Source organism: Pristiophorus japonicus, chromosome 3 (assembly GCF_044704955.1).
Source record: "Pristiophorus japonicus isolate sPriJap1 chromosome 3, sPriJap1.hap1, whole genome shotgun sequence".
Taxonomy (NCBI): Eukaryota; Metazoa; Chordata; class Chondrichthyes; family Pristiophoridae; genus Pristiophorus; species Pristiophorus japonicus.
The window spans coordinates 295,560,562-295,575,731 of NC_091979.1; the positions used below are offsets into that span (position 1 = coordinate 295,560,562).

The 15,170-nt window shown below is 41.5% G+C and overlaps 1 protein-coding gene across 1 annotated transcript in view; it reads right to left on the reverse strand.

Moving 5' to 3' along the window:
* The window catches only part of LOC139260334 (myoferlin-like), a 301,635-nt gene that overhangs the window by 193,882 nt on the left and 92,583 nt on the right, over window positions 1-15,170 (reverse strand). Inside the window, exons 18-23 of the mRNA XM_070876822.1 lie at window positions 14,081-14,205; window positions 12,433-12,546; window positions 9,919-10,096; window positions 6,131-6,255; window positions 5,011-5,117; window positions 2,136-2,328 (exon numbers count right to left, since the gene is read on the reverse strand). Coding sequence (XP_070732923.1) covers window positions 2,136-2,328; window positions 5,011-5,117; window positions 6,131-6,255; window positions 9,919-10,096; window positions 12,433-12,546; window positions 14,081-14,205 — 842 coding nt within the window. The remainder of the gene's footprint in view (window positions 1-2,135; window positions 2,329-5,010; window positions 5,118-6,130; window positions 6,256-9,918; window positions 10,097-12,432; window positions 12,547-14,080; window positions 14,206-15,170) is intronic.

Genomic DNA, 15,170 nt, shown 5'->3' on the forward strand with positions numbered 1-15,170 from the left:
GCCATGATTGGGGTTCTACAATTGCCTAGATTTGCTTGGTTTAAGAGTAGAAATAAGTCAAATCAGCCAAGTCAGCAAAGTGTATGCGTATAGATGCTAGATGTGGAAGCATGAGACATAGCTAGGGTACATTCTGGCCATCAAATAATCAGCTTATACTCTAGGCCACTGCATGAAGAATGACCATTTGGAGAGTTGCTAGCACTTGTGAAACTGTATTCAGAATGAGGGCGGAGAAAACAAATGGCAAAATGGGTGAATGTCAACTATTATACCGCACATGCAATGACTCATTATTGGTGAATTTAACTTTGCATACAAGATCAAATTTCTATTCAAAACCATATCCATTGTATTCAGCGCATTACTTCCAATCAAAGGGAACAGTTATACTACAATATCTGGAATACAAGTACACCACAATAGTAGGTGAAGCGTTTCACTTCACAGATATTATAGTAACGCAAATCCAAAGTCAGGATTTAACTTGGGGTGAAATGGAGCTTTGGGGAAGGAAGTCTCCTGTTAAACAGTAAATTGCTTCACAGCAACATTACTGGTACAGTATAAATGCACCTTGCAGTAAGAAAAATGTACAGCAGAAGCAAGATTATGGAATGTGTAGAGCAGGACAAGAGTTTGCCTCCAATGTATTTTTTAATTTTCTACTCAACACAAACAATTCAACTGCAATGACTAGTGCTCAAAAGATTATGGATTTTGAATGTCATTGTTATCAATCTTATTTTCTGGTGCTTTTCACAATACAGCAACTGTGCTTTACAAAAGTTTACACAAGGCAATTTTATTAAAAACATCAAATGCTGTAAAATGTTAGTTTTGGCTCTAGTTCACCAGCACCACTCTTTACCTCTTCCTTAAATGCATGGCAGATGCAGTATAATGTGGATAATTGAGGTTATCCACTTTGGTGGCAAAAACACAAAGCCAGATTATCTGAATGGCGGCAGATTAGGAAAAGGGGAGGTGCAACGAGACCTGGGTGTCATGGTACATCAGTCATTGAAAGCTGACATGCAGGTACAGCAGGCAGCAAATGGTATGTTGGCCTTCATAGCTCAGGGATTGGAGTATAGGAACAGGGAGGTCTTACTGCAATTGTACAGGGCCTTGGTGAAACCTCACCTGGAATATTGTGTTCAGTTTTGGTCTCTTACTAATCTCAGGAAGGATGTTCTTGCTATTGAGGGAGTGTAGGGAATGTTCACCAGACTGATTCCCGGGATGGCAGGACTGACATATGAGGAGAGACTGGATTGACTGGGCCTGTATTCACTGGAGTTTAGAAGGATGAGAGGGGATCTCATAGAAACATAAAATTCTGACAGGACAGGACAGGACAGGAGCGGAGCTAGAAAAATGTTCCCGATGTTGGGGAAGTCCAGAACCAGGGGACACAGTCCAAGGATAAGGGGTAAGCCATTTAGGACTTAGATGAGGAGAAACTTCTTCAGAGTTGTTAACCTGTGAATTCCCTACCCGCAGAGTGTTGTTGATGCCAGTTCATTGGATATATTCAAGAGGGAGTTAGATATGGCCCTTATGGCTAAAGGGATCAAGAGGTATGCAGAGAAAGCAAGAAAGGGGTACTAGGGTGAATGATCAGCTATGATCTCATTGAATGGTGGTGCAGGCTCGAAGGGCCGAATGGCCTACTCCTGCACCTATGTTATCTCCGATTTGTCACGTAGCTGGCCCTCCTTGAAGCGCAGCAATTTCGGCCTCGTGTGAAACCCCAATTTTAATCGTTCCACTATTGCCAGGTGCACCTTCGGCTGCCTGGTCCCCAAGCTCTGGAATTCCCTCCCTAAACAACTCTCTTCTCCTTTAAGATGCTCCTTAAAACCCACCTCTGATCAAGCTTCGTCACCCATCATCATATATCTCCTATGTGGCTCAGTGCCAAATTTTGTATGATAAACATCCCACGGCGTTTCACAGAAGGGTTGACAATGTTAAAGGCACTATATAAATGCAAGTTCTTGTGTTAGTTTCCACCATGTATCTATATTGCCCAAAAGATCACAAATCTCCTTTTAAATGACTGGACTAAAATGATTACTCCTGCAAATATGTAGTTGGAAGCTTTAACCATTGCATGTTTGACTACTAACCTCTTCAGCCAATGATTGAAGTCTCTCTAACCAGTCTTCAAGATCAATGATTGTTTCTTTCGGATCTTCTGCCTCCATCCGCATGCGTTTTGCAGAGTCAAGAATACTTTCCAGAGTGTTTTTCCGAAGCTTTAGGATTTGCAGGTCAAGCTGCGTTACATTAGGTTTACCTTCCATCTTCGGCAGAGGTTGGCTGAAATCAGGACAGATTCAGGAACAAGACTTAGAGCAGAGGGGTCATCAATTTCAAACCAAGTAATTGGTTTGTTTAAAAAAAAAGGATGCGTCTCGTTGTACTAACTGAAAGGCAGCCATTTCTCTGATTGGGTCTGCATTTTCACATGACCTACTGCTGATTGGTCCCCTTGGAGAATAAGCCACACACTGACGTTCCTCTGGAATGTGCAACTGGAACCGCCTAGCCCAAGTTCTGACTGACTTTCCAATTTGTAATTCGATCCATTCTGACTTCAGAAGCCAGAGGACAGATTTCCCCAAAGGCCATCAAGTTCCAGCCAAAGTCCCTAACCCCAGTGCAAGCGCACAAGAACATAACATAAGAAATAGGAGGCCATACGGCCCCTCGAGCCTGCTCCAGCATTTAACACGATCATGGACTCAGATCCACTTCCCTGCCCGCTCCCAATAACCCCTTATCGGTTAAGAAACTTACTATTGCTGTCTTAAATCTACTCAATGATCCAGCTTCCACAGCTCTCTGAGGGAGCAAATTCCAGAGATTTACAACCCCGAGAGAAGAAATTTCTCCAGTTTTAAATGGGCGGCCCCTTATTCTAAGTTTATGCCCCCTAGTTCTAGTCTCCCCTTTGGTGTAAACATCCTCTCTGCATCCACCTCGTCAAGTCCCCTCATAATCGTATACGTTTCGATAAGATCACCTCTCATTCTTCTGATTTCCAATGAGTAGAGGCCCAACCTTTCCTGATAAGTCAACTCCCTCATCTCCAGAATCAACCGAGTGAACCTTCTCTGAACTGCCTCCAAAGCAAAAATATCCTTTTGTAAATATGGAAACCAAAACTACACAGTATTCCAGGTGTGGCCTCACCAATATCCTGCTTGGCAGTAGCAAGACTTCCCTGCTTTTATACTCCATCCACTTTGTAATAAAAGGTCAAGATTCCATTGGTCTTCCTGATCACTTGGTGTACCTGTCTACTAACCTTGTGTTTCATGCACTAGGATCCCCAGGTCCTGCTGTACTGCAGCACTTTTTCTCCATTTAAATAAAAACTTGCTCTTCGATTTTTTTCTGCCAAAGTGCATTGCCTCACACTTTGCAACATTATACTCCATCTGCCAAATTTTTGCCCACTCACTTAGCCTGTCTGTCTTTTTGCAGGTTGTGTGTTCTCCTCACACATTGCTTTTCCTCCCATCTTTGTATCGTCAGCAAACTTGGCTATGTCCCTTCATCCAAGCCATTAATATAGATTTGTAAATAGTTGGGGTCCCAGCACTGATCCCTGCTGCACCCCATGAGTTACTGATTGCCAACTCAAGAATGACCTTACCATCCTCTACCTCCACGGCCATAGATGGGACAGTGTGTGCGGATTGTTAACAGGTTTATTGGGCATGAAGTGAATCGTGAGTGTCGTGACTTCTGGATTTCATCAACGATGTCCCTTGTAACACATGCACCAGGGGGTTGGAACAAGAAGATCCATCTTCCCGGAGTTCATTCTCCCCTCCCCATGTGCAGAAGAGAGAGTTAGGACAGATAGTCATGCCGAAAAAAAACAATTAAAGAAAAAAGTAGTGAGGCAGGAAAGCTAGCACTTGATGTTTGAATGGAGAATCAAGAATGCAATAAAACAGAAGGTAACAAATCTGTTCGAGTAAATGAACTGTCATTAACACTAGCAGTTGAACCAAATAAATCCATTTGCAAGTTATATACCCTACCAATGAACAAAATCAACCAAGGTTTGTGAAGCAGAACGATGGGCATTGGAAAATCCCCACCTTGCTTTTTGGTACAACAGAATAGATTTACTCCAAATCTTTCTGTACTCCAAACGCGTTCAAGAGTCAAGTTTGAAAGATGTCTGCACGGATTAGATATTTCAACTGCTTATCGCAACAGATCATTTCAATGAATGCAATCTAATTAATGCACACTGTCTGAACCATAATACTTAATCTACTGGTATTAAAGCAGCATTTGCAAAAAAATTGAATAGGTTTATAAAAAGTTCCACTGAGAGTGAGCAATCAATCGAGAGACCGGCTTTTTTTTGGGAGGGGTGGGGGAAAGAGAGAGCGGTCGCATCATGAACCGGGGCTGGGGTGTTCTTAACCTGGGAGAGTGAGCTCTCTGTCTGGAGTCAGCATGGCTCGAATTACACTATGTAAAGTCACTGATTACACAGGCAGGGCGATTCTAATTACACATTCCAGAGAAAGTGCTGGATGTGTCTTACCCTCCAAGAGGACCATTCAGCAAATCAGGTCATGTGATTAAGGGGTTCCATTCAGAGTATTTCACTGTTGCAAATAAGCACATCCATAAAAAAAAACTAGCAGCTTTCACTGTCAATTTATTTGGTGCGAGCCCATAACTTACCAAATTTAAATCACTTTCACAATTTGCCATGGTTAGATCTGAACACAATCTTTGGGTTGCTAGTCCCGTATCAGACACTTCACTACCATAGCCAGTTGCGTTGGAATACAGCAGCAATGATGGCAAAGTTTAACTCATCGATGAATATGCAAAATATTACAAGGATCTGTCCATTCATACAATTAAGTTGTGTCAATAGCCAATCAAGTGACTGCATAGCTCTCTAGAAGTATCTAGTACAGGAAATAGTTTTACAATGTCGGGTACGGTTGTTTTTTTTTTTACCTGCAATCTTCTATGACTTCTTCAATAACGCTCAACCAGATCTCAGCCAGGCGTTCCTCACCTAATTTGGCCTGAATAGCAGTCTTCAGTTTCGTTAAGCTCTTTTCCTGGAAGAAAGGACAGATTATGCTGGCTTTAATAAATGCCGTTGTTTTATGCTGAGATAATGTTGGAAAACTGCCTCCTGAAGCAGTGCTTCAATAAATTCCCTCAGTTTCACTGCTCCTTCAAATTACAGGCAGATTCTACTGCAACTGGATCAATTTTAAGACAACTCTACATGCAAAAGTTTTCACGTGTACAGTTGTTTTAAAGTCAGAGAGAGAGCGTTTCACAAGAGCCAGTACCTTCACCAATGGCTAGGGAAGGTCAGCACACAGTGACTGTAGATCTCCTTTACTGCAGAGCCAAGAAAAAATACTTCAAATCATTCAACATACTAGCAATCATCTTTTGGCCACCTTTACCCGATTACAAACTTTGAGGCAGCATTCCCATTGATGGTGCATGCAGTCTCAGGAGAGCTACTTTATTTATATTTGTAGCTAACTTTGGGGGTACAGTCAATGGTAAGTGGAATATGAATGGGTTATTATGCATGTTGATCGGGTTATCATCCACTTGTGTGAAAATCTTTTTCTTACTTCAGTGAAAATAGAAGGGAATTAAGTGAATATGTTGCTGGCAGGGAGTATTCCTATAATGAAGTCAATTTTTTCTGTAATCTAGAAGGAAATGGATGGTTGTACAGAGTCAAAATTGAAAGGACAAATACTGAGCTGGTATGCCATAATGGTGGACAGGACCGACAACTTTAAAAACAAGTACACAAGGTGAAAGATCAGTTGCTGCCAGTTGATCAGAGATGGCTGAAAACTTCACTGAAATTAAAAGATGCAGGATAGAACATCTGATGGTATTTTGATTTGTTGGCCTACAGACATTGCAACTGAAGTGAATAAATAAAAGAAAGGCAATTTATTTGCAGTCGGAAGCAACTTTAGCTGAACAAGACCACCAGGAACTTGTAGCTTATCTTACACAAATGTATCAAGATGAAATGACTTCATGGTAAAACTCAGGGGAGGAGACAGGTGGAAAGAAAAAGGGAAATGCTCACCAGTCTGTGGACCATTTTTAGGATGATGTTCACTGAATCCAACCTATGACTAATATCTTCCCAATAAGACGTCAGCGTCACCACAGGCTTTGTGTTGGCCCAAGGTAGAAAGTAGTAATAGTTGCCTGACAGAAATAAAGAAGATCATGACTTAGCAGATGGAATGACTACCTTGTTGACAGATATTGTATCTTCGAAAACAGTATTTCTTGCTGTCTTGAATTGGCAATCCACTCCAATCCCATTTACCTGCCCTTTTATATTCTTCCTTATTGAATACTTCCTTTATATTCTTCCAGATTGAACAATTCCCTTTTAAACAGCATCTTGGCCTCAGTATCCACTTGTGGTAGATTTAAAACCCAGAAGGTTATTTGCCTTTTTGACCTGCACACCCACCTTTAAAAGATCTATGCATGTGAATCCCAAGATATTAACAGTCCTGCCATTTAGGGCAAGAGTGTGTAAGCTTTTGTCTTTGAGCCACACAGGGATTTCATGGTGCCTGGGGGCAGGGGAGTTGCAAATATGAAATTTAAAATCATGTTCCAATTTAGGATGTATCCACCAAAAGCTAAATAAGGAAACCTCCAGACCCACAATATTTGAACAAACCAGGAAATAATAGTGTGACTAGAGGCTTCAGATTGGACACGCCAGATTTACTTCCTTTCACTACTATTTTTCCTCTATATGTAGCACTTTCATTTAAGGCACACCACTACCCACATCCCATTGACAACTCTGCTTTGTGTGTTTTAATACTAGTTTTTAAAACTATAATTTTTAGTTTTGACCCCTCCTGCAGCCCCTTTATATTCATACATATTGTCTCTTCCTATCACCTTGTGGTTTACACTTACCCCAGTACTACTCTGCTCTGTTGCCTCCTGCCTTTTGCATTCTTTCTTGGGGTCCTGTTCATCTGAGCTCTCACCCACTAACTAGCTCAGAGCCCTCTCCTGGGTTCCAAATACTCCTTGCATTGAGGCACCGAGCTTTCATGCTTGCCTTTTTATTACACTTTGACCCTTTAGAATGTTGCTGTACAGTGGCCCTGGAGTACTGCGTGCAGTTTTGGCATCTTACTTAAGGAAGGATATACTAGCTTTGGAGGGGGTACAGAGACAATTCACTAGGCTGATTCCGGAGATGAGGGATTGAGTAGACTGGATCTTTACTCGTTGGAGTTCAGAAGGATGAGGGGTGATCTTAGAAACATTTAAAATAATGAAAGGGATAGACAAGATAGAGGCAGAGAGGTTGTTTCCACTGTTCGGGGAGACGAGAACTAGGGGACACAGCCTCAAAATATAGGGGAGCCAATTTAAACCGAGTTGAGAAGGCATTTCTTCTCCCAGAGGGTTGTGAATCTGTGGAATTCTCTGCCCAGGGAAGCAGTTGAGGCTAGCTCATTGTATGTATTCAAATCACAGATAGATTTTTAACCAATAAGGGAATTATGAGTTACGGGGAGCGGGCGGGTAAGTGGAGCTGAGTTCACGGCCAGATCAGCCATGATCTTGTTGAATGGCGGAGCAGGCTCGAGGGGCTAGATGGCCTACTCCTGTTCCTAATTCTTATGTTCTTATCTTCTTATTTAGCCATCCCTGTATCCGTGCGTACATTTTCTCCCCTCCGATGGGTATTGAATCCTTGCTGGGTTACGATTCCACAGGATCGGATGCCCAGTGGTACCCCATCCAGGTGTCATTATATACACCAGACTATTCCCATACTTGCATAAGGAGTTACTGGATAGCATTCAGGAGCAGGAATCCTGGTCAACTGTCCCCTTGGCCTATGGGTGCAGATGACAATTACCCACCACCATCCAGGATCAACTAGCAGTACGGATTGCGATCAGACATGCACTATTTTGTACAGCCATAATTGATGCAGGTAACTGCTGGAAATAGATGTTCACAAGCTGCGTAAAGTTCAATTACTGTTTGGATCTGGTTACCATAAATGAGGTGCCTGGTACCGGAGGGCAGAGCCATGAGAAGTTATTTGATAAGCTAGGGCTCTTCAGCCTTGAAAGGGCTCAATCGGGACCTTATGAAGGCATAGAAGTTAGTTAACTGAATCGAGAAAGTAAACCTAAAACAATATTTACAGACACACCAGGGCCGCAGGACAATTGGGGCGGGGGGGGGGGGTGGGTTCACAGGTTCACGGCTGTGTTTTGTTAAATTTAGGGCAGATATCAGGAAGTATTTCTTTACACAGATGGAGAATGGCTGGAGCAGGTTGCCAAGAGGCTTCGAGATCAGGACCCTGAACTTGAGCAACAGTTCGATGTTATTATGGGTATTGTGGAAGGATAAGATCAGATGGCTGAGGAGCCATTAGCAGAAGGCGAGACAAAATATTTGTGGGATTATTTTGCATTACCCACTTTAGATACTCTTGAAATACTGGCCAGTTTACTAATGAATAAATCTCTTCAATTCAGCATTACTAGCTTATTTACCACATTAACCAATTTGTTAGAGCAACAAGGAAATACAGTTCAGCAAAAGTATTTAAAAAAAAAAATTAACTCATTTGGTAGCACTTGAGTCAGAAGGCAATTCAAGGCCCACTCCAAGAACTTGAACACAAAATCTAGGCTTATATTTCAGCACAGGAATGAGAGAGTGCTGCATTGTCAAAGGCGTTGCCTTTTGTAGATGTAAAACCAAGTCTCCTCTTCAAATAGCAGCAAAAGATCCCATGGCACTATTCGAAGAGCAGGGGATTTCTGAGTCCTGGCTACCACTTATCCCTCACTCAACATCGCCAAAAACAGTTGAGATAAATGACTTCAAAGCTGTCTCAAGGAGTTTGCCATGGACAATTTGGCTGCTAAGTTTGCCTATAAAACAGTGACTACACCTCAAAAGCAATTAATTTGCTGTGAAGCGCTTTGAAACCTCCTCAGGATGTCAAAGGCACTGTACAATTGCAAGTTATTTCTATTATGCAATGTGCTTCTTTGTAGGCTATGTGACTGCTCATCTTAAATTGTTCTTCGCAATAGTGACAGACTAAGTTAATAGTGCTTCATCCAAGAATTGAAAAAAACATTCATGGGATGTGGGCATCACTGGCAAGGCCAGCATTTATTGCCTTCCCTAATTGCCATCGAGAAGGTGCCTTCTTGAAACACTGCAGTCCATGAAGAAGCTCTCAATGCTATTAGGTAGGAGAATTCCAGGATTTTGTCCCAGAGACAATGAAGGAATGACAATACATGTCTAAGTCAGGATGATATGTAACATGGAAGGGAATTTGAACGTGATTGTGTACGCATACACCTGCTTCCCTTGACCGAGGTGGTGGAGGTCATGGGTTTGGGAGATGCTGCCAAAGAAGCCTTGGCAACTTGCTGCAGTGCATCATGTAGATGGTACACACTGCGGCCATGGTATGCGGAAGTGAAGAGTGCAGATGTTTAAGCTGGTGGATGGGGTGCCGATCAAGTAGACTGCTTCATCGGCACTATACAGTTCAAAATGCTCTACAGATGCAACCTGAAGTTTGGAAGGACACAATCCATTAATGTAGTGCTGGGCGGTCAAAATACAAAGATTAAGTGTGGCCATTATGTTTAACAGACATCACAATGAGAGAAAACAATGCACTTCTATAAAATAATTACGGTTTGAAATTACAAATTCAAAGAATATACATCTTGGCTTAAAAAAATTCATGGAGGATTCACTTGAAGATATTGCACGGATGCATTTTATAAATGGAAAGATTAGTCTTGACTGCCATCGATTTACAATACTGATACTCACCATCAAACACTGCTCGACTGTATTGAGTAGTAGAAGCTAAAGGCCTGCATGTTTTGTCAAATTTGTTGCCATAATTGCCAATGCTGACTTCAAACTGGATGGCGTCTCCAATTTCTCGCTGCATTGTTGCAGCATAAAAGACAGCAGACAGACTATACTTGCGCCGGCGTTGATATTTCTGGAATAGGAACAGGATGATTTGGATTAACTTCACCCAAGACCATATCAATGACTAGCAATAAAAACACAACATAAGAAATAAGAGCTGGAGTAGGCCCATTTGGCCCCTACAGCCTGCTCCACTATTTAATATCATGGCTGATCTGATCTTGATCTCAACTTCACTTCCCTGCCCGCTGCACATAACCCTCAACTTCCTTATAGTTCAAAAATCTATCTATCTATCTCCAGCTAAAATATGTCATGTACGTACTATTTGTAGTCACAATTTATGATCAGTCACATATCCTACAAGAAGCACATTGCATAATAGAAATAACTTGCAATTGTATAGTGGCATTGTTGGAGGCCACTGAGCAGCACGCACATGGTGCTGCTCTGGTATAAAAGGCCAGCCATTTTGAGAGTCAGACACTTTGGGACTAAAAGCACAAGCAAGGTTCTTTTTTAATGTCAAACTTAGTTAAACAGTACTTAGTTTGAACCTTTGTTGCATACAAAACAAAATATATTCAATGACCCAGCACCTCCACAGCTCTCTGGGGTGGAGAATTCCAAAGATTCACAACCCTCAGAAGAAATTCCTCCTTATTTGTTTTAAATGGGTGATTCCTTATTCTGAAGCTATGCCCCCTAGCTCTAGATTCCCCTTGTGTGGCAAAGATCCTCCCTGCGTTTATCCGGTCAAGCCCCCCCGCCATTACCTTCTATGTTTTGATAAGATCATTCTTCTAAACGCCAATGAATATTGGCCCAACCTAATCTACCTTTCTAAATCCCACTAATAATTTAAAATTTCTGAAAAAGATTGTAGCACTAATGATGAAATTCAATTTCATTCATAAAACCCACATCTATTATTCAAATGGGTTTTTCCTGCACCAAAAATATTGTACCCCTGCTCCAGTTTGCCATTGAATTGTGCAGCAAATGGGACAAAAACAGGAAGCCAACAGTTGTGTATGTCTGTTGCTTGGACCCAGCTGCAGCATGATGGCAAGGCTTTTTGATTTCTGGATTATATATTCCAAGTTGTCATCATGTTATTGAATGACGTGTTATATGGTGAACCTACACATGCACCCCAAAGGGCAAAATCTCTTGACAAGGCTAGCAAAACTGTCCAGCAAGATAGAACACAACATAATACGAGTAGTAGGCGGCCATTTGGCCCCTCGAGCCTGTTCTGCCATTTAATATCATGGTTGATCTGATCTTGGGCTGAGTTCCACTTCCCTGCCCGCTCCACATAACCCTCGACTTCCTCATAGTTCAAAAAATCTGTCCATCTCCGCCTTAAATATATTCAATGGCCCAGCCTCCACAGCTCTCGGGCAGAGAATTCCACAAATTTACAACCCTCAGAAATTCCTCATCAGTTCTAAATGGGCGGTCTATGGCCCCTAGTTCTAGATTCCCCCATGAGTGGAAACATTCTCTCTGCATCAACCCCCTCAGTAGCTTATACATTTCAATAAGATCACCTCATTCTTCTGAACTCCAATGAGTACAGCCATGAATCATTATAGTAATTTTGCCCCACAATACATTAAACCATCAGCTTTGCATTTTGTTAACCTTGTAGCAATCATCAAGTGAGGAAATTATGTGGGAGCATACAATGTTTATGGGAGACTCCAATTTATTAAATTGGGAGGATAATAAGAGTAAAATGGGAAAATATGGTTTCTGAACATGGTAGTGTTACACGACCTAAATGATTAAGGAATCTACTGCATGGGGGATGGGGGGCAGGTGGAAGAGAAGATCCGTTGTACAATATTACAGCAATACTTGACAAATAGTGATCACAATATGATGAAGTATAATGTCAGACTTGCACTATAGAAGGAGTCCGACATCAACTATTAACTTTCCGAAGGTGGATTTTGAGGGAATGATGGGACTTGGAAACAGACTTCTAGAACAGAAGATAAATGGATCACTTTAGCAAATACATAATTTCCAACTCCAATTGACCATTTACCACTTGGAATGCAGTAGAGAAAAAAAGACGAACGTGTGCATCAAGGCAGGTATGGCAAGAATAAAGCCATGCATCGACCAAAGAACAAGGAGGAGTACGATAAGGTTAGGTTCCATCACCTGCGGGTGGTTAGTGTAATTGCCTGTAGCTGGAAAATCTGCATTTGTGGATTTATATTGGATCATTGAGTGGAACCAGGGTATAGGATGCCACCATTTACCATGAGTCTTCTAGTCAAAAGCCCAGTTCATTTATCACTGCAGCTATTAGACTGCTTTAAAAAGCAAGTCACAGGTTACAGAGAATAACCACATTAACTGAACACTTAAACATGCTGTACGACTGACCTGAACCACCAAAACATCATCGCTAGGTATGTCCTCCAACTTCTTCTCTGGATTACCATCAAGCTTGGTGATTAGTTCAACCAATAATCTACCACGATACGCAACTCCCTCACCCTAAAAGCAAAAGGGAGAGATTTTATTAGCACCAGTTCAAAGAAAAGTATCTTTTCAGATACCTGTACAAAGTTTAAGCAAACCAGAAATTCACAATGGAATTGATTAGCATTATAAATTAATTCTTCCTCCATCATCTCCTGATGACAGGCAGTCTGCTCCCAGGCCTTGGTCAGTATGTGGAGGAGTTTTCTGGTTTCTGCTGTGATGCCCGCTTGTTATAAGGCAATGCAGGCACTGATTCACATTACAAGGCTGAAGGACAAGCAGCTCGATTATGTAGATGCTGTAAGTTTTGAGACTCAAACTGTTCAGTGATTTGTAGCTGGATGTAACACTGTTGAAAAATACATCTGCGCAATCTCATCGATAACCAGTTACATTCCTGACGCAGATCAGAACTCTTCGCAGGTACCTCACTTACTCAGTACAAGTGCCCGACACATGTCTGGATTGGTTAGAAAGCTTCAACAGAATGCAGGAAAATAAGTAAAATATACATCAAATTCACCATCAGAATACTCAACGTATGGTTTCTGGAGTTCAAAGCACCAACAGATCCAATCTATAAGCCACTTGAATCATCCACCTTCCCACCATAAATCAAGTCATACATCCAGTATTTTAAAACTTTTATTGCTCCTGGCCTGAAGATATCAATTTCTGCAATGGTACAGCTCAGCAGGGAACAGTCACTTTGAGACAGCACTGAAGCAGTCATTTCATGCAGTCAGCCTAGTGAGTGTTAGCAAGCTGGTTGAACCTGAGGGTGAAAGAGGTTCAGGGAGGGTGGGGGGTGGGGGGCGGGTGATGAGAAAGAGAAAAAGAGGAAAAAAAAAAAAGAGATCATGGCCAGCCTCAGCATCATTGTTGAAGGGTGATCGAAGGCCTCATGTGGAAGGTCTCCGATCACAAGGGGTGGGTTAGGTAGGGACCCTGGAACCAAGTATAAACGCCTGGATCCAGCAACAACAGCTTGTATTTATATAGCACCTTTATCAGTGAAAAGTCCAAGGCACTTCACAGGAGTATTAGGAGATAAAACAATTTGACACCTAGCCGCACAAGTAGAAATCTAGTAGTCCCTCCCTTGAACAGCCCGGTTTCACAAATTGAGAGAAAACAAAATGGACATTAGAGAGGCTTCCAGCCTCTCGAACAAAGGTTGGCTTCTGGTCAGAATCCTATTGTTAACAATTTAACAACCCTCATGCGCCAAACCCTCTGTTTTTTTTTAAATAAAGGTTATAATTCTCCCCTGCCCCCCCACCCAAATGTCTCTGCAAATATGGAGAAAACTCCAGGCCTAACCGTATAATATCTGAAATAACTGCGTGCCAATTGGCAATGTTTGCTGCAAAAATATATCCCACATAGCCAATTTTTTTTCCATTGCATTATTTCAATAAGACAGGTCATTAATGATGCCAAACTGTGCGTCGATGCTCTGTCAACCACCTACCAATTTTCTTAAGTTACATATTGTGGTCAATTCGGATAGTGAGCACCAAACAGATCATATTTTTATACCAACCTTTCCCTGGTTCAAGTCTTCATGAGGATCAGCAAAGCCCGTGTATTCCCTGGGGCTCCCATAAAAGTTTACATAACAAGGCCCAAAAGCTGGAAGAAATCCTACTTCTTCATCTCCTGTATTCCCTATCAAAACACAGGTGGTGATCAACAAAATATACATCACTGGTATTTTTAAAAAACATTCTCTAATAATTGGTTAGTTAGTTAGTAAGCATACACACAAGGATGCCCAATATGCACTTGCAATTAAAGGAGGTTGGTCTATCGAGAAGTTTTTCCATTTGAAACTAGTACGGCAGTAAAGCTTTAAGTTCAAGTTCTTTGAATAAAATGTTTTCTAGCCAGGAACTGTTGCTTTCATTTACTTGACTCACTTGGAGGCCCCACTGATGTAGTTGGCAAGAAACAAAACTATTGTTTCACTCCATTGTTGGGGCAGGTATGGAATGTGGAGAAAAAAAGGAATACCCAGCGTTTTAATTAGTACTGGATAGAAAAATACTTCCCAAAAAGTCCGCAAATAATCTCCTGAATCAGGCAATAAGCCATTTATACTTTCTGCACAGTTACGCAATTGTACAAACAAATCTTGTCTGCTAATTGCATCCATTACTTGCAGTTAATTGCTTTTGAGAACCAGTTCCCATCAGTGCACTAGAAAAAAATGATACTTTTCTCCCCTCGACAGTAGGCCGAGAAGAAAAAAAGACAGACCAGAAGGTGTAGAGTGATAACTCTTGTGTAGTTGCCGTCACTCCATGGTCCAAGTGTCACTTCCACTGGGAAAGCACGGAGTCACGGAAAGTCGATTGCTCACTCTTTCCATTTTAGCAGATGTATAAAGGTCTGAGGCCCCAAGAGGAAACTCTGAAGCAAAATATTGATAAAATTAAAAATGCTGCCATGGAATCAACTCATCAGAACCCAAGCACCCCATTTCAAATCAACATAAACCAAGTTTAACAGAAAGCATGTAGATATACTGAACTGGACAAGAACAGTTTTTAAAATCAAGGTGTGTAATGTTACCACAGAATTAAGTAAACTACAAACCAGCGTCAAGAGTTAGACACAATTTCTTTCAAATT